The following is a 20,603-nucleotide window of genomic DNA, read 5'->3' on the forward strand; positions in this document are numbered from 1 at the left end:
ACCCTCAGCCATCTGATGGTGGTGGAGGCGGCCTCCCTCATGAGTTGGTTGGATAAATGCTCTGCTTCTCAGCAGTTCAAATCGCTGGGTCCTTGAATGTGGAGTTGAACTTTCGCAGCAGTCACTCCTTGAACCCAAGAGAATGGGAACTATCCAGCCAGGGTTTTCAGCTGATACTGGACCAATGGGGTTCTCAGCTTCTAGACTTGATGGTAACGAAAAAGAATGCCAAAGTGCCCAAGTTCTTCAGCTGTTGGAAAGAACAGGGATTGATGCCCTGCTCTAGCCCTGGCTGGAGACAAATCTACTGTATGTCTTCCCTCAGTTTATGGTAGTCCACATGTTGAAAAGGATCGCATTCCACATGGGTCGAATAATTTTCGTAGCCCCGGATTGGCTGTGGAAACCGTGGTATTCGGACATGATTCAACTATTCCTCTCCATTTTCTGCTGGTTCATTGCCAACTGAAACAATTTCCAGTTCTTATGGAGGATCCGTGCCTCTTTGGTCCTACGGCTTGGTCATTTGAAAGGGCTTGGTTGAGCCAAAAATGTAATTCTGATTCGGTCATTGCTACTTCAGTTCAGGCTCGGAAATTCTCTACATCCATTGCGTTTGCAAGGTTGTGGAGGACGTTAAAGGGCTGGTGTTCTGAACACAAAATGTCTCCCTTCTCTGCTCAGATCTCGCACGTGCTATTGTTTCTCTAGGCAGGTCTTCAGAAAGAATTGGCGTTAGGTTTCTTAAAAGTTCAGGTTGCAGCTTTGGCCTGTTTCAGGAGCCGAATATAGAAGATCTCTTGCAACTCACATGGTTATTCGATTCTTGCAGGGAACGGGCCACTTGTGATCTCCCTTTCATCCGCCATTTCCAGTGAAACCTTAATTTAGTCCTTCGGGCTCTTCAGAAGCATTATTTTGAGTTACTCCGAAAGGCCTCCTTGAAAGATCTTATGCTAAAGAAAGCATTCTTGGTGGCTGTTGTGTCAGCACTTAGGGTTTTGGAGCTTCAGGCTCTCTCTTGTTGGGATACCTTTTTCTGCTTTTTGGAGACGGGGGGGGGGGGGGGGGGGTCTCCCTGTCCATGGTTCCTGCCTTTCTTCCCAAAGTAATATCAGCACTTCATCTCAAGCAATCTGTGGTGCTTCTATGCTTTTGCAGAGAGGACGAGGAGGTTTAGTATTCTTCCTTGAAGCTTCCAGTGTGAAATAGAGTTCTCATTAGTTCTCGAAGTCAGAAAGAGTTTCGTAAATTGGACATACTGTTTATGTTTTTTGTAAACAGAGGTTTGGCTTCATTGCTTCCAGGCCCATAATTGATAGATGGCTGAAGGAGACTATCGCGTCAGCTTATTTGCTTGCAGGGAATCAGACACCTCAGACCTTGTGGGCTCATTCTACAAGGTGTACTATGACATCCTGGGCAGAGGCTAACTTACTGTCTCCGGCAGATGTTTTCAAGGTGGCGCTATTGTAGATGCTGCATTCCTTTTGCCAAGCACAACAGGATGGACGTTGCAGCTTGCTTGGAAGCCAGTTTTTTTGAGGCTTTGGTCATCAGGGTGGTGCCAGGATCCCACCCACTCTAGGGATGCTTTTAAACATCCCACAGATTCTGGAATAGTAGGATGCTATGAAATGGAAGAAAAAATTTGGTCTTACCTGATCATTCTTTTTCCATTAGTCTTTCCCACTACTCCAGAGGCCCACCTGAGATTTCAGAGATGGTTGGTATAGAGTAATGGATCAAACAATGACTGTCACCTTGCATGGTGTTTCCTGCATATCACTTGTTCTCTACAAGTTGTCCAGAAATGAGAGGTAAACACGTGTTTGTTCGTCTGCTTAGTGTTAGGTTAGCGAGTTGTTAAGGTGGTTGTGTTTATTCTGAGTTTCTCCTTAGTGCTTGATTATGTTAAATACTGAGGAGCTAGACTGGATGCTAAGAGAGATATGTCTCGGCTCAGTTTTCAGTTCTCTTTCTCCACCTGCTGGTTGATGGACACAACTACCACAGGTTCTGGAACAGTGGGAAGGACTAATGGAAAGAAGTGATCAAGTAAGACCTAATTTCTCCATTGCCACTATTTTATTCTGTCCTACTTTAAAATGTAAATAAATATCAACAATCTAGATGTGAGGTATTTTTGTTGGGCTAACTATATATCTGTGACTAACTTTCTGAAAACAGTTGAATTGAAGGCCCACATAGAATCCTGAATTGTCGCATGTTGAGTCTTACTGATCTGTGTTTTTGTAGTTTTAGAATTTAAAAAGCCCTCTAATTTGTATGAATAAAAATCAGGAGCCCAATATTTCAAAGTGTTTATCTGGGTAGCAGTGCCTACTGCTTGGGTAAATGCAGCTGATTGAGGTTAGTCAGTGATTTGTTTTCAGCAGCATTATCCTAATAATACCACTAAAAATCACTACGGAATACCTCAGTACTTCCAGGATTATGCAGAGTAGTCTGGAGGCAAAGCCTGGGTGAAGTGGCAGATTATTCGGATAACTTAAGACAGCTTTTTTTCCCCCACTATCCTAAGTTTATTCAGGTCACGGTGGTGGTTGCCACCATACCTGGATGTTCAGCATGTACTGAATGTTTACATATATATTTAAATGCTACAGATAGTGTTTAAATATTGACCTGTTAGTCTTTCATGTTCAAATTGTTTTTAAATGTAAATCGAGTTGTGCTTTTTGTGTGAATTTTATTTTAAAGAGTTAACAAAGACATCTTTTCTATCTTTCTGTGGCTTAGATCATGGGAGAACTAGGTTTGGTTCTGCTTTTGGCATTTAAGGTAATGAAGGTTCATGGGTTTTTAACAGGTTCTGTTTTCTGAGTGGGGATATGACAGAATGCCAGTTTGTGAAACACAGTACTTATTTGGTAATAGAAAGCAGAGGTTCTCTGTTGGCAAGCAGGAGAGATGCAGGCATGCTAATTGGTGACAACACTGACGGAGTCGTTATTCCAAAGCTCTCCCCTAGCTAAACTGAATTTTAGTCCTCTAGGCATACACAGGGGTTCCCGCGCTAGAGGAACACACCAGTTAGGTGTCTGGATTAGTTTACCTTAACCGTTCTCCAATGCTAGTCATGGCTTTCCTGTCTGTGGGGCCTCACACTAGCAAAAAAAAACAACAAAAAAAGCCAGAAAAAAAACAATCTGCTACAAATGTATAGAGTGCCAATATCCACCAAAATAATCCCCCTGCTGCACAAGGGGCAAAACACTTGCTTCCTCGAAGCACATGGCTGCATCAGGGCCAAGAACACCCTCCTGGATTCATTCCAAGCTCCTGGAGAGGCTAGAAGACCTACAGTCTCCTTCCTGGCTCCCTCTGTCAAACTCTTGACAAAACTACTAAACCCAGCAAGACACTAGACCTCAAAGGTCAGCCTTTGTTCCTCCTCAGCCCCTCCTGTGCTGGGGAGCACCATTGCATGAGGCAGAAAGATGCTCGCCCAGGTGACACAGGGGCTTTTTTCAGAAAACCCTCAAAACAAAAGCTATGTAAAGCTGCCAACACCCTGAAGGCTGCCTTTTCTTCAGCAGAATGCAGGCCCACTCATTTGGGGGTTCAGAGCAAGTCAAACAGCAAGGGTTGCAGATGCTTCTCAGCTAGAAAGTGCTATCACTGGGTTTAAGCCTCGGAGCAAGAATCCAGAAACAGATGGCACTCCTTGTGTTTGTCTCTGCTTCCCTCATCCTGGCCCCTCCAGATTCAGGAGCTATGTTTTACAACTCAAAAAATGTGTGTCTGAAACCACAAACTTACTTCAAGAATCAGCTGTGCTCCCCTGCTCTTGCACAGCCCCATTAGTCTCTCCATGTCTAAAGGGACCCCCCCACCCCCCTAGCAATTACAGAGGAAGAAGGTTCCTGGTCTCCAACATCGCATTACTCAGACAGCACCGCATGGGGCAGGAATCTGCAGATTGGGGAGCTGGAGAAGAGGATAACATTTCACTTTCCACCCCCAGAAAACAACAATAGCCTGAGGGTTACTCCTACCCATGCTTCTTTCAAAAGCCCTGGAGCTTTCTTCTCCCAAGCATCCCACCTTCCCTCTGGACAAACTTCACCATCTTCAGTGATAACAACTGTAGGACAGCCTGATCAGATTATCTACTGATGGGGCCCCTTTTGTGCGGGATACCCCTCACATGCCCAGAATGGTCCAAAATTCAGTTTATCTAGGGAAGAACTCTGGTAAGTTGTCTCTGTTGGTGATAACTTTGCTTTCTCTGGAACATCAGCTGTATAAAAAAGACAATAGCATTCATTTGAAGCTTTCTTAAGGGGTTTGGTGGTGTACGTAGAGTAACCACAAAGGTTGTATAATTATTTGTTTTATTTCTCATTTCTGTCAAGTACCACTTCCAGCAGAAAGGAAAACTAAAAAGCAAATCAAAGAGAAAAAAGAAGCAAGAAAAATTTCAACAGATGGTAAGACTGTTTCCTATATAACAAGTTCTGTAAGGCTAGAAAACACTGTGCTGTTTGGCTGCCCTCATGAATTACATATATGAATCCAGATTCTGAAACATTTTTAAAATTATAATGTTGGCCACAATGTATTTTCTGTAGACAGTATACCTCAGTTTCAGGAAATGCATAACTGAAATGTTGTGACCTTGAGCTTAATCCCTAAGTAGGCCTGACTGTTGGCATGTAGATGTTGTGCTTACTGAGGGTTAGGGGCCAAAACAGATTTCTTATAGTTGCCTTGGCAAAAGAATGAGAACATAAAAAGGATAAAGAGTGTTCGCAGATGACCCACGATTGGTCAGTTAGTGGAGTGAAACAGAAGCAGAGGTTTAAAAGTGATTTGTGATTATTTTTTTCTTTTGACAAACAAGCCTGAGTCAGACACACAAGTGAGTGGTGTCATCTGATAGCACAGGATGGAAGTGCTCTCCCATGGCTATGAATAGTTATTTATTTCTTGGGTTTTATAACTGCCTTTAATAAAAAGATTTACCTAAGTAGGTGTACAGCTTGACATAATGCTTACAATGTTGTTAACAGCATAACTATAGTAAAATGGCCAAATACAAGCATAAATACAGTGAGACAAACTTGGAGATGACAGATTGCGTCAATCATATAACAAATATTATAAATGTCAGCAGGATACAAATGATAACATAACTAGTAAAAAAGGCCCGTTTCTGACACAAATGAAACGGGCGCTAGCAAGGTTTTCCTCGGAGTGTGTATGTTTGGGAGAGTGTATGTGAGAGTGACTGTGTGAGAGTCAGAGTGAAAGTGTGAGTGTGTGTGTGTGAGAGAGAGAGTGAGTCTGGGTGTGAGTGTGTTTGTGAGAGTGTGTGTGTGTGAGAATGAGAGTGTGTGCAAGTGTGTATGTGAGACAGTGTGAGAGAGAGAGAGAGTGTGTGTGTGTGTGAGACACAGATTCTCTGTGAGAGTGAGTGTATGAGACCAAGCGAGTGTGTGAGTGACTGTGTGGCACATAGAGAGTGAATGTGATACAGTGTGAGACAGAGTGTGTGAGAGTGAGAGTCAGAAAGACATTGTATATGAGAGAGAGAGTGTGAGCCTTGCCCTCCCAATCCATGCCCATCTGTCCCCTGCCCCCTCCATTCATCCTTTTCCAGCAATTCCCCTCTCTCCCTGAGCCCTGCCCTCCCAATCCATGCCCATCCATGCTCCTCTGTCACCTGCCCCCTCCATTCATCCCTATCCAGCAATTCCCCTCTCTCCCTGAGCTCTGCCCTGCAATCCATATCCATCCATGCCCATCTGTCCCCTCCATTCATCCCTATCCAGCAATTCCCCTCTCTCCCTGAGCCCTGCCCTCCCAATCCATGCCCCTGTCACCTGCCCCCTCCATTCATCCATATCCAGCAATTCCCCTCTCTCCCTGAGCCCTGTCCTGCAATCCATATCCATCCATGCCCATCTGTCCCCTCCATTCATCCCTATCCAGCAATTCCCCTCTCTCCCTGAGCCCTGCCCTCCCAATCCATGCCCATCCATGCTCCTCTGTCCCCTGCCCCCTCCATTCATCCCTTTTCAGCAATTCCCCTCTCTCCCAGAGCCCTGCCATCCCAATCCATGCCCATCCATGCTCCTCTGTCCCCTGCCCCCTCCATTCATCCCTTTCTAGCAATTCCCCTCTCTCCCTGAGCCCTGCCCTCCCAATCCATGCCCATCCATGCTCCTCTGTCCCCTGCCCCCTCCATTCATCCCTTTTCAGCAATTCCCCTCTCTCCCTGAGCCCTGCCATCCCAATCCATGCCCATCCATGCTCCTCTGTCCCCTGCCCCCTCCATTCATCCCTTTCCAGCAATTCCCCTCTCTCCCTGAGCCCTGCCATCCCAATCCATGCCCCTCTGTCCCTGCCCCTGCCATCCCAATCCATGCCCATCCATGCTCCTCTGTCCCCTGCCCCCTCCATTCATCCTTTTCCAGCAATTCCCCTCTCTCCCTTCCATGACCCGCTCCTCTCTCTCCCATGTCCCAGCCTGGCCCGCCCTCTTCTCCCCCCCCTTCGCATCCATGCCCCCCCCCTTCGCATCCATGCTGTCGTTTCTCCCCTGCCCTCCCGCTCCCATTGTTCAACTTTACTGACCACCCTCTTCTCTCCCCCCAACATTTTTTTTTCTTTTTAAATTTACCTCGGTGGCGGTTCTGGCAGCGCAGCGTCAGGGAAGGAGGCGGCGCTCCCGACGTCTAGCCTTCCCTTCGCTGTGTTCCGCCTTCTTCTGGCGTCATCCTTGACGTCAGAAGAAGGCGGAACACAGCGAAGGGAAGGCTAGAGACGTCGGGAGCGCCGCCTCCTTCCCTGACGCTGCGCTTTGTTTGTTTTTTTTTCCGCCCTCGACGTCATGACGTTTGCCCTCGACGTCATGACGTTTGACGCGAGGGCGGGGCAGAGACGGCTGGCAGCCTGGCTGGCTTCACACCATGAATCCACGAACCCTACAGGGAGTGTTTGAGTGACTTCAGAACGTTGTCTTCAGAACGTTCACGGTGCGTTTTATTATATTAGATAGGCAAAATCAAGGAATGTTCATAAAACATAGATGTGATACGCAGGAGGTCAGTACAATACTAACTAAACTCCTTAACAGGCATGCATTAGATCGATCAGTAATATAGATATGACGCGTTCACTGTTTGTATAGTAGAAGGAAATATCTTAATAGGCAGCCAAGATGGCAAGTGTAGTTGAGACATATAAGTAGGACAAGATGGGTAGGGCAGAGTTATTGGTATAAATGGATGAGTGGCTAAACCAAAGGCCAATTATATGTACAGATGAATAAGATATGAGGAATTGGTCTTAGTTGCAGTGGGCCCGATATTCAGTCGGTGGCAGGCAGTGCGTCTGCTGTCTGCGGCCATATCCAGTGACCGGCATTGAATATCCGAGTTTATTTTGGCTGCTAAAAAAGTTAACTGGGTATGCTGATATTCATTGCTAACCAGTTAACTTTTATCTGTCAAAGATAGGCCTGATTATCTCCCGCTGAATATCCATGTTTAGGTACTTAAAACATTTAATCGGCCAGGAATGGCTTCTTGCTAGTTAAATAGTTTTCCGTATCGGGGGAACTGTGTTTAACAAGCTAGTTCAGATTCAGAGTGAGTGGATAATCAGTTGCCACATGTATTAAAGGCTTAGGAGAAGAGCCAAGCTTCCATTTGCTTTCTGAAATAAAGTAGTCTTGAGTTGGGTGTAGCCCCTCTGATAGTGCGTTCCTGAGTGGGGGAGCTATTTTTGAGAAGGCTGGCTGGTGATGATCATATCGTGTGATTTCTTTTGACAAGAATACAAAATAGTGATGCTCCTTGAGAGGACTTTAGAGCAGTGCTTCTCAACCTAGTCCTTGGGACACACCCAGCCAGTCAAGTTTTCAAGATATCCACAATGAATATGCATGAGAGAGATTTATGTACACTGCCTCCTTGGTATGTAAGTCCATCTCATGCATATCCTGAAAATCTGACTAGCCGGATGTGCCCTGAGGACTAGGTTGCCTTTAAAAGCTTCAAACGTGTGTCCAGGGCTAATTTATTCTTTAGGTACTGTGATCCATTTTGTCTGAGGACCTTTCCAAATCGAATATAGAGTTTAAAGTTTGGTCCTACTACTACTACTATTTAGCATTTCTATAGCGCTACAAAGCATACGCAGCGCTGTGCAGTGCAGTGTCCGCAGGAAGGGTGTGGCCTGAGAATATGTGGTGGTTCTTATGCGCAGCAGTCTCCTCAGCTCCACGATTTTGTTTGTAAAATAAAATAAATGCATTCTTCTTCAAAAGAAAGAATGTTGTTGAAGTTAGGCTTTTTGGCCTTGCTCAAAATGTGTAGAAAGATCTACAACTTTGATACTTATTCTAAAGTGTCTGCTCTGTCTGGGTCTGGACAGTGTTGAAGAGGATTGCAAGCATTATCCTAGTATGTCTTCAGAAGCAAGAAGAGAACTAGGTCTTTCCATTCCTTGGTGACCCACACGCATACAAGTCAGATCTTCCTTGGAGTGGCCTTCAGCATCTGGGTGTGTTGATTTCAACACTCCAACTTCCCAGAGGGATCACAGACTATCTAAACAGAGGAAAGTTGACCCTTAAGTCCTCCAGGCCTGTAGTGCAGCCATCATCGGAGGGCCTGCCAAAAGCCAGAAGAGAATGTGGATGCATCCACTCCCTCATTAAGTACATAAGTACATAAGTAGTGCCATACTGGGAAAGACCAAAGGTCCATCTAGCCCAGCATCCTGTCTCCGACAGTGGCCAATCCAGGTCAAGGGCACCTGGCACGCTCCCCAAACGTAAAAACATTCCAGACAAGTTATACCTAAAAATGCGGAATTTTTCCAAGTCCATTTAATAGCGGTCTATGGACTTGTCCTTTAGGAATCTATCTAACCCCTTTTTAAACTCCGTCAAGCTAACCGCCCGTACCACGTTCTCCGGCAACGAATTCCAGAGTCTAATTACACCTTGGGTGAAGAAAAATTTTCTCCGATTCGTTTTAAATTTACCACACTGTAGCTTCAACTCATGCCCTCTAGTCCTAGTATTTTTGGATAGCGTGAACAGTCGCTTCACATCCACCCGATCCATTCCACTCATTATTTTATACACTTCTATCATATCTCCCCTCAGCCATCTCTTCTCCAAGCTGAAAAGCCCTAGCCTTCTCAGCCTCTCTTCATAGGAAAGTCGTCCCATCCCCACTATCATTTTCGTCGCCCTTCGCTGTACCTTTTCCAATTCTACTATATCTTTTTGAGATACGGAGACCAGTACTGAACACAATACTCCAGGTGCGGTCGCACCATGGAGCGATACAACGGCATTATAACATCCGCACACCTGGACTCCATACCCTTCCTAATAACACCCAACATTCTATTCGCTTTCCTAGCCGCAGCAGCACACTGAGCAGAAGGTTTCAGCGTATCATCGACGACGACACCCAGATCCCTTTCTTGATCCGTAACTCCTAACGCGGAACCTTGCAAGACGTAGCTATAATTCGGGTTCCTCTTACCCACATGCATCACTTTGCACTTGTCAACATTGAACTTCATCTGCCACTTGCACGCCCATTCTCCCAGTCTCGCAAGGTCCTCCTGTAATCGTTCACATTCCTCCTGCGACTTGACGACCCTGAATAATTTTGTGTCATCGGCGAATTTAATTACCTCACTAGTTATTCCCATCTCTAGGTCATTTATAAATACATTAAAAAGCAACGGACCCAGCACAGACCCCTGCGGGACCCCACTAACTACCCTCCTCCACTGAGAATACTGGCCACGCAATCCTACTCTCTGCTTCCTATCTTTCAACCAGTTCTTAATCCATAATAATACCCTACCTCCGATTCCATGACTCTGCAATTTCTTCAGGAGTCTTTCGTGCGGCACTTTGTCAAACGCCTTCTGAAAATCCAGATATACAATATCAACCGGCTCCCCATTGTCCACATGTTTGCTTACCCCCTCAAAAAAATGCATTAGATTGGTGAGGCAAGACTTCCCTTCACTAAATCCGTGCTGACTTTGTCTCATCAGTCCATGTTTTTGTATATGCTCTGCAATTTTATTCTTAATAATAGCCTCCACCATCTTGCCCGGCACCGACGTCAGACTCACCGGTCTATAATTTCCCGGATCTCCTCTGGAACCCTTCTTAAAAATCGGAGTAACATTGGCTACCCTCCAGTCTTCCGGTACTACACTCGATTTTAGGGACAGATTGCATATTTCTAACAGTAGCTCCGCAAGTTCATTTTTTAGTTCTATTAATACTCTGGGATGAATACCATCAGGTCCCGGTGATTTACTACTCTTCAGCTTGCTGAACTGACCCATTACATCCTCCAAGGTTACAGAGAGTTTGTTTAGTTTCTCCGACTCCCCCGCTTCAAATATTCTTTCCGGCACTTAGAGCTTCAGCGCACCAGTGTTAGTTGGGTTCAATCAGACAGTTCAGTAGACTTAGTTTGGACATTAGAATCCAACTCCATCCTCCTATGCCCATTTTTATTCTGTTCCAGGCTGCACCCATACGACAGTGATATACATATCTTCTAGGTTGATTGGTCCCCAAAGAAAATCACCAGATTGTTTTATGCTTTAGAAGTGCACCTCAGTCTTTTCAAAGACTGCTGCATTCTTAGCACATGTTTTATTGGTTCACACATTTGTGATAAATTTTCAAGACTCCTGAGTTAGGCATGTGGCCGAAACACGGTGCCATGTTGAGTCTTTTATTCCCAGAAGAAAGACCACCTTTTTGTGAACATCTTGACTGCATCATTGTTTTTCATTGAGTGTGGAAGTGTCCTGTTGCATACACTACTCCTAGGTTGATTGGTTCCATGCTTGCTTGATATGCTTTTTATTTTGAATTTGAGTTTAGCTCACACCTTTTTTTTTTGTTAGTAGCTGAAAGTGATTTGCATTCAGGTACAGTAGATATTTCCCTGTCTGGAGGACTTACAGTGTAAGTTTGTACCTTAGGTAATGGAGGGTTAAAATCACAAGGAGTGATATTGGAATGTATTTTGTTGAATAATAGTGGTTTTATATTTGTTTTTATTGCTCTGTATTTGATATGTTTGCTTTTAGGTTTTATAGCTATTTTTTCTTAACATTTACTCAAAAAAATGAGTTCAAAGCAAATAATAAAAGTGGAATATAAGTATCCACTTTTAATTAAAATAAGCATTGTGTTAAAATCACAGGGAGTATACTGGTTGTTTCATTTTTATTTTCTAGATGATGATGATGATATGTTTAAACCCCCAAAACTGACAGATGAGGATTTCTCACCCTTCAGTGCTAAAGGTGGCCTTTTCAGCGGAGGGAGAGGACTATTTGATGATGATGATGAGGTTAGTAAACTTGCTGAAAATGGGATCACTAAAGATGAAAATGTTCAATTTCAAAATATTTTTATGACAATAAACACTATTAGTTTGTTGCCTCTGCCTGTCTGGACTGATAAAGAATCCTGGTGGTGTGTGTGTTGGGTCAGTGCTTTCTGGGAACTGTGAGAACACTGGGAGTGTGGCCTCCAGTAACCTAAAAATCACTGGGGATAATTTGAGAGCAGGAGACTCACCCTGAGGTGGTTGTGACCCAGTCGGTGGGAGGAGGGTGCTAGTGTAGAGCACAAGCAGCAGGTGCAGGCAGACCTGAGCTGTGCTGGGGATAGACCCTCCAAGTGGCCGTGGGGTAGCCCCAGGTAGGTGGCAAGGGGTTTTGTGACACTAACATATGTTGAAAGAGAAAAAGTCGGGAAAATATTGAGTCTGTAACAATGGGGTTTACGATGCCTAAGCTTCAAATATGAAATTGTCATTGCATACTGTAATTCAGAAGTTCCGAAACCTGTCCTGGGGAAACCCAGCCAGTTGGTTTTCAGACTATCCACAATTAATATGCATATGAGAAATTTGAATGCACTTCTTCTATTGTATACAAATCTATTTCATATTCATTATGGATAGTCTGAAAATCAACTGACTGAGTTTCCCCAGTAAAGGTTTGGGAACCTATGCTCTTAATTTGGTACCTACGAATTCCTTTATTAAAGGTTAACGGTTTCCTATGTTGTCTGTGCCTTTTTATTTTAACCAGAGTGATCTTTTTGCTGAGGCTCCAAAACAAGATGATAAAGAAAAAGAATCCAAGCTGTTAGTGAATGAAAGTAAGGATGAATCTGTTAACATCAGTACTTTTTTTTTTAAGCCTTCACTTCTAAATAGACATTTTAAAAGTGGAATTTCCATGGTAGTTTGTGATAGGGTTCAAATGTCTTCAGGTGCCAATAAGGGTCGAGTCAGTGTTAGCCCACAGCTGATTTTGCGACCACACATCTCCTTTTCCACTGCTGGTGAGGCTTGAGTCCCATTGGGAGATTGCTGATTTTGCAGCTGTGGCTCCTTTTCTCTTCCTGTTCAGGAGAGCGGGGGGGAAGATGTCACTGCTGCAGCTCATTTCTCTTCTTGTACCACAGGGTTTGAGTCTCCTCCCCCCCCCCCCCCCCCCAAACTTGGTTTCTTCTTTCTCAGTAGTGATCCTGGCTCATCTTTGGGTGATGAGGCGTGGCCTCTCTACTATCCTGTTTCTTTTCTGTAATTTTTTAAAAACTCCTTACTAGTGGGTCTTTCGGTGGCACCTGTTTGTCCTAGAATTCACTATTACCACTAGCAAATGCCCCCAAAAAAGTTTGTGATGGCCCCATCATTCTTCTCCCCCCCCCCCCCCCCCCCCCCCCCCCCCCCCCCCACCTTAATAACATTCTTTCTTCTCCCTTTCAGTACTCAGGGCATAATCTCTCCTTTCCTTCCCCTTTGAAATGCACTTTCTTCCTTCCACGACACACACACACCACACACCCCCCCCCCCCCCTTGGGATTAGAGTATTGTACACATCTCATATGCTACATCTAGAATTATTAGGGGATAATTTAATTCTATATTTCCCCAATGTGAAGGCCTTATGTTATAAAAGCATAATGGATACTTCTTTCATTTACCAAGCTGCTTAAGTTTGGAATAATTTGACCAGAGATTATCAACTCCTTATGTGGTTTTTAACAGCAAGCTAGTCTTTCTTATTTTATACATTTTTAGATTAATTTTCTCTGGATATAGTGGTATAAATCTTTAATAAGAAGTGATTTTGTTTAGATTTTCTTGTTTGTTGCTTCTGTGTTTGATTTCTATTTTCATTTGTTTATGGGGTTTTTTTGCTTTTTTTTTGTAATCTGCTTTGGGCCTTTGTAATAGGGAGCGAGTGCAATGTAAGTACACAGACTAGATTAGACACATCTCCCTCTCTCTCTCTTCCCCCTCCCTCCATGGCTCTCTTCCCTTCCCTGGCACTATGGCTGTTCAGTACCATGCATGCTATGAAGGAAGTGGTGCACACCTCCCACTTCCTCTTACTAGGGTCTGTCTGCTGTGAAGGGCCAAATCTGCTTTTGACTTTTGTATGTGAAGATCACTGGCAGTGATATCATATCCCTCATTTCTGGGATTTGTACCACAAACACTTCACAGCCTACAGTCCTGATGGCCAACCTCCAGGGTAATGTGCACATGCTCACATCACTTGACATAGACAGACAACCATGTTCTCTTACTGCTATTTATATGTAGAGAAGAAAATTACTAGACCTGATTAAAAGTTATCACATTCAATGCTTTGCTTATACAGATGATGTGCAGACTCTGTGAGCACAGCGGTTAATTTAACATATCTTGCAATGGTCAGTCAGTGGCTGAAGCACAATAAATTGAAGGGTAACTCTTTAAAAACTGAAGCTCTGAGGATTAGTATTAAGAATTATCTGTTAATGAGGAGACCAAAGTTTGGAGGAGTGGATGTGGTAGTAAAGAATATTTGTTCTCTGGTGATTAAGTCTTCCAGGATGACAATCCCCAGCTCTTAATCCCATCGTGAATCTGTGGCACAAGGTATCAGTGGAAAAGGACAGGCAATGGCAAAGCATGAACTCATAGTCACTAATTGCAGCCTGGAAAAGGATTATCACACATGACCACCTTGTGAAGCTTGTCCACTCCATGCCAAAGTGATGTCGATTTGTCTGCAAGAGTAAAGGCTGGCCAATCAAGTACTGAATACAATAAATACAGAAGAAACAGTTGTTTTAGGTCTAAATTTAAAAGCAAAACATATAGATATTAAAAATATCATGGTTACAATAAGGCAACTCTATCAATGTACCTGGTCATATATAATGTGGAAATTCAAAATAGCAAGTAGTAACACGTTCCACGCTTATAATTAGTGCCATAGGGGTACCAACAGTAATTTACATTGCAAATGATGGTCTATAATAACCCAATATAGAAATTAGAACAAAACAACATGAAATAGTTACACAACTTAAAAATGTATTTTAAACTGTGAAATCAAATTTCAGCCAAGAAATGTAGGGCTTAAGAACACCACTGTATTACTCTCTGCACCATAACACTCATTCTTGTGTAGATTATTTTTTTTTTTTCTAATCTCAAAATGTCTAAGCCCCCAGGTACAGGAAGCCCGTGTTAGGGTTCCTTGGCATTTCTGACCGTGCTTGCATTACTTTGGCTATTGATTTGAATCTTCTATCAGAGGCCCTCCTCGATGGCAGTTAAATGTTACCTTACTGGCAGATCAGGAATTCCTGCAATTAATAACTGAAACAGGATTTTTTTTTTCATTGTCGTGATATGGGTTTTCAAAACTTTCATACTGTTTGGGACACTTGTAAGGTATACATAAGGGGAGAGATAGATATGGACGAAGCCACTGCTTGCTCTGAGATTGGTAGCGTGGTGCTACTAATTGGGTTTCTGCCAGGTACTTGTGACCTTGATTGGCCACTGCTGGAAGCAGGATACTGGGCTAGATGCTTGGTTTGACCCAGTATGGCTATTCTTATGCTTATGCTCTTATGATATAAAATACTTGAGCCACGCCATGCAGGAAGTTGAAGAAGTCTCGTGGGACTTGAATCTGAGACTCTCATCTTCCTGCACCGTGATGCTCAAGTATCTGCAGAGCCCAGCCGCTCAGGGGAAGACAAGGACTTTGACGCTGCACCGAGGAAGGAGAAAAAAAAAATCTTAGTGCCCAAGCTCTGCTGTAGAGTTAAACAGGAGGGCGGGAGTGGAGAGAATATAGGTGAATGATGAGGAGGGAGGCATGAGAAGAACTGGGAGAGAAGCTGGGGAGGGGGCATGTCCTCCAGAGTACTCCCTAACACTGTGCCCAGCTTGTACTAGAGTTAACAGTTCCCTTCCCCCTGTTTTGGGAGAAAGCTGTTAACTCAGCTTATACTCAGGCTTACGTTTGAGTATGTACAGTATACTCCCTCCCTGCCCCCTCTCCTCCCTCTGTTGTAAGCCATTTGTACTTTTCTTTCTTTTTTTGTGGTGGGGGGAGAGGTGGTTAATAAATGTACCTATTAATATGCTCTAGAAGTCTTGAATGACCTTCTTTTGGACATATCTGGAAATGTATTACTTGAGTTTTAGAAGACTTGGCTTTTTGTCGGGTATTTGGCTGATCTCCAAGATAACCAGGGTTTATTTTATTGTCTTTTAATTTTGTATTTAATACTATTTATTAATGACTTGTGGAATCTTATTGTAACTTGCTTTCAGTACTCTTTTGGAAGGCAAGATATAAAATCTGAGAAATAAATAAAAAGTAAACTTCACATTCCTACCGGCTATCCTGAAAACCAGATTGGTCCTGAGGACTGGTTTAAGAATATGTTCTTAAAGCTATATCCCAAAATTTTAAGTACTATTAGAACTTTGACATTCTTTTATTATTATTATTATTTTTTTGCAGTTTCAAAGAACTTGGTCATTCAGATGCAAAGCAGATAATACAGTTCAAATAGGTGCATATAAAGTAAAGGTCAACTAGTAAATTGCAGATGAGAGATCATTTTCTGGAACTAAGGAGGCAATATCTAGAAATAAAATCCTTTCAAAGTGACCTCCACCCTCTTTAGTGGATAAAAGTATGTGTGGCTTGAACAGCTGGACAGATAAAAGTATGCATGGAAGTTTCATCATGAAATTTCAATGTATGTTTTCATATGCATACTTTTATACCTACAATTGTGCAAACTGAGTGGATTTTCAGAGAGAAATGTCTGAAGGAGTGATAAAACTGATTTTGTGGTCAGACTTTGAAACGTTCTGTTTCAAAATTGCCCTCATCATGCATTAGTGACTACAGTTGTGTATAATATTCAAGTTAATCACTAGTGAATTAAATTTACTAAGAAGCTATATAAATGGGTGTATAATATATATATTTTTAATAGGTAAAGAGCAAAGCTCATCCAGTCCAGTAAGGAAGGTGCCTGTGGGTGCTGTGTCACTTTTCCCAGGTATGATTCTTTTAACCATGGTTTTTACTTAAATGCTAGCTTAAAAAAAAAAAAGAAAAATTTATAATAAAGTGTAAATAAATCAATTGAAAATGAATCTGAATAAAACTTTGATAGGGTCATTTCTCCCAGCATAAGCAGCCTATATTAATTTCACGTCTGGGTGACATCATCCATGGAGTCCTGTGCGGAAACTCTGCCCAGCATACTTTCCTTTTGGACCTTAAGGAAATGCTCCCACCACACATGCACAGTTGCCTTCCTGCCCGAATCACATGTGCGGGATCATTAGTCTTTTTTTCATCCCTGGTGACAAGGTTGTGTTTTTTAAGAGTTTCTTCAGCACATTCGTTGATATCTTTTCAGGTGCTTTCCCTTGTGGGATTTTTGTCTTTTCTGTTTCAGTTTGTACTCTTAGAGTTATTCCTCCCTATCTTTTTTTCCTTAGTGTTTTTTCCCACTTTTAAGTTTCCTTTCTTTTTTTCTGCTGCAAGGCCCTTCTTAGGTCTCAGTGCCGGCCTGGTAACATTGACTATTTTTCATGTGAGCTGTGCCCTTTTTTTTACCTCACCATTGAGCTGTTTGATTTTGCTTTAGCCATTTTCCCTTCCATGTCCTCTAAAGTTCCCAATGGGTTTAAGCGCTGTAACCGGTGCAGTAGGACCATATCTGGGGCTGACACCCATTCCTGGTGTACCCAGTTTTTGGAGCCAGACCATAACCATCTAAATTGTATTCTTTATTTGCATATGCAAAAAAGAACCCAGAAGTTTGAGAGGCTCAAAAAAAAAAGATTTTAGGACCCAGGTCTAAATCGATGTTGGCATCGGTACCGGCCTTGTCGTCTGCACCAGCGTTGAAAGCGTTGGGTTTGGTAGTAATAGGGACCATGTCCGATGCTGAGAGTGGATGTGCATCCACCTGCCTTGACGCCAGCCACTGTGCAGGGTCCCCGGGACCGGTCACATTGAACCTCACACCGAGGAGGCATGTGGATTTGACATCATTCTTGTCAGCACCGAGGGACGGTGATGCTCAGCATCGGGCAAAAGCCAAGATGCATATACATTGGTCTCCTTTGATGCACGGTGCCAGGAGCTCCAGGGTTTTGTGACACTAACATATGTTGAAAGAGAAAAAGTCAGGAAAATGTTGAGTCTGTAACAATGGGGTTTAAGATGCCTAAGCTTCAAATATGAAATTGTCATTGCATACTCTAATTCAGAAGTTCCAAAACTTCGAAGACTTTAGTACCCGAGAAGTATTGGCACTGAGAGGAACACTTACCCTCTATTTGCATCAACTGAAATGCACCTACATTAGGCGCACATCCCCGTTATTCTATAACAATGCATGTTAATTTTAGGGTCGTCTTGTTCTGCCCATGTCCCTCCCATTTCATGCCCCCTTTTTCAAATCACTTGTAAAGTTCAATTAAATTTAATTAGTGCCAATAATTGCTTGCTAAAAAGCCTATTGTTTGCACTGATTAACTTGTTTAAATTTGGTGAGCACGTAATTTTTTTCTGACTTTTATAGAATTAGGGGGAAAATGACGAGAGAGATGACCTTTTTCTTATTAGTCAATTCCCTATTAAAGCAATCTCTGCAATTTTACAAATCTTTTTGGCTCTTATCAGCTCTAGAAACAAAAATACTCCCCTATTTGTCAAAGACAAGCAGATTCAATGAACAGTACACAATATTTGCAACTCAAGTTACCATACACACCCACTCACATACAAATACAAATAAAATATTCCAAATTATGAGCTTCTAGGATGCAATCCTGTGCTACTACAGTAGAAACAGGGGTTTCATTAGACAGAATTTTACAGCACCTATAAACCAGATTCTTTTTTTCCTCATTTACCATAACTGAATTTATCCTCAAAGCAAAGCATTCAACACCTGATTCATGTCTATCTTTGTGGGATTGTGTCTTAATTCAGATTCACTGTCTTCTTTTTGTTTTGGTCCCACCATTGTAGCATCAGACAGAACAGCACTGACTAGCTGGACTTCCTCCTCCTAAGCGGGAGGAACACTTGGTGCCAACAAGGGTGGGAGCAAAGTTTGTTCTGGGACTGACTTTCCCTTTTCACTCAGTGACATGGTAAGCTGTTGGATTTTATCTTCCAACTTTCTAACTTTAGTTCCATCCTCAGATCTGAACTTAGACATTATGCTATTCCTTTCCTGTGCAGTCTCTTGCCATCAGCTCAAAATCTGCTAGTTATGACTTTTCCAATCCCTTGCACGGCACTCTGATTGTAATTGAGTCACTACATACAACAGTTTGTCCACGGGAAAGATTCCATTACGAGGAAGCTGTATCCTCTTACTACCCTCAGTAATCCAATGCCATTGAGGGATGGAAACAAGTGCTCTTTTGCCATGACTCTTCATCTTTACTCCAATTGGTCAGCCACCTTTGACCAGTGGCTTCTCCTATTATCCTGTAACAATTCCTTATGTTATTTTGAACAAGAATCCATGGCCCTACCTTAGTATAGAGGGGGAGGCAGCACATACTGGGCTGATGGTCGAACATAGTCCCGCTGCCAATATATACACCAAAACCTCAGGCGGAGTGGTGGGTACTGACGGCACCTCTGAATCAGACTGTGCAGCCTTGATACGTTTGTTTTTTAAGTTTATAAACAGTATTTCTTAACTCTTTTATATTGTTCTGATCCATTTTTGCATTCTCTTCATGGGCCATATGTTTTCACCAAAAGAATATGATTCACTCATGGCTAGTGAGTGGCTGTCCTAAATCGGTCAACATTATCTGGTATTCTGAATCTCAATTTATCCAGGACAAAAGTGTTGCCTAACGGAAACTGAAGGGTAGTATTACCACTAGTCATAGCGTGCAACCTGGCAAGTTGTTCCAGTGCCTATTCACCATGACTGTACAACAACCAATTGCTAGGACTTTTTAATTTATTGGCAGTTCATTTCTTTCTTTTGCCACTCTTCATACTGCATCTGACACTCTCTACTAATGCTTTTTCTCAGTGAATTCCCCTTAGTCTTTACTTACGCCACTGGTGATTTCTGTTGGACAGATGCTGGGCTCCGACATCAGAGTCATGGTACAAAATTCTGCGGTCCAGTTCTAGTCCAGGTACCCAATATGTTTGTCCTTGGCTCTTGTGTCTCAGAGCCAAAGGTCTGTACTAGAGGAAAGAATAAACCAGACACCAAAAAAAAAAAAAAATATATATATATATAGCTACAAAGTCCTGCTGCCTTGCAGACTGACTTCTGAATTCCCTTCTCAGCAATAATCAAGCATGACTGCACATTCCATTACATAATCACTAAGTGATAAACAGTATACGTCACTGTTTCTCGCACATTTGCTTATAACATTTACAGCACACCTTATCTTTTCCTGGCTAGACTACACACACATTTCTCCCTTATGCCTAGTTTCATGGGCTCAAAGACCTGTATAGTACATTCTGGATCAGGAGTTACAGATAATAATCACAGCTCACTTTCAAAGATCCAAGATGGCTGCTGCATGCACCTGACAGGTGTGGAATCTCTCTGCAGTCTCCTGTTTTTCCTTTGTAGTGCCGAAGAGAAGGGGACGGTCTGCTGCTGGAGCCTCTCAGCGACTTAGTACTCCTTTTGTTATTGGAGCAATCGACTCTTTTCTGCAGAGAGCTGGGTTCCCAACAGAGTCTGTGAACAGCCTGCTGGAGCAGTATGGGGCAGTTGGAGGCTTCATTCTACTCACTTAGGTAGAGGCTTCACTCAGCCCCGACATGAGAGCCCAAATGCTGTGCCAGGATTTGATTAGTTTGGAGAGGAAGTTAAAAGAAACTGATATTAACTGAGCAAGTTAAGAAGCAAGAAAAAGAGTTGGAAAATATTAGTAACCTTCAAACTAACATTATGAAAGATGTGTCTTATTTAAGGAGGAAAGCAGAATCGTGTGAAAAATCTTAAATTTTCCTAAGGTGTTGGCTGTTACTCCTTGAGATATGCTTAAAAGATATATAAAAGAAATTTGGGAGTTGCTGAGGAAAATATTCCACCTTTTTCGCAAGTATATTATTTACCTTCTAAATCTTTGGCTACCAAACAGAATGTTCAGAGTGCTTCACAGTTGGATGTTTCAGCGGTTTTGGAATCTTCAGACACTGGAGACAGCATCAACCTTGG

General features: G+C 42.8%; 1 protein-coding gene across 1 annotated transcript in view; it reads left to right on the top strand.

Annotated features, from left to right (window-relative positions):
- LOC115470067 (WASH complex subunit 2A-like) overlaps positions 1-20,603 on the top strand; it is a 211,934-nt gene that overhangs the window by 69,183 nt on the left and 122,148 nt on the right. Inside the window, exons 11-14 of the mRNA XM_030202955.1 lie at positions 4,383-4,457; positions 11,272-11,387; positions 12,136-12,205; positions 16,356-16,421. Coding sequence (XP_030058815.1) covers positions 4,383-4,457; positions 11,272-11,387; positions 12,136-12,205; positions 16,356-16,421 — 327 coding nt within the window. The remainder of the gene's footprint in view (positions 1-4,382; positions 4,458-11,271; positions 11,388-12,135; positions 12,206-16,355; positions 16,422-20,603) is intronic.

This window comes from Microcaecilia unicolor, chromosome 5 (genome assembly GCF_901765095.1).
Source record: "Microcaecilia unicolor chromosome 5, aMicUni1.1, whole genome shotgun sequence".
NCBI classification, from domain to species: domain Eukaryota; kingdom Metazoa; phylum Chordata; class Amphibia; order Gymnophiona; family Siphonopidae; genus Microcaecilia; species Microcaecilia unicolor.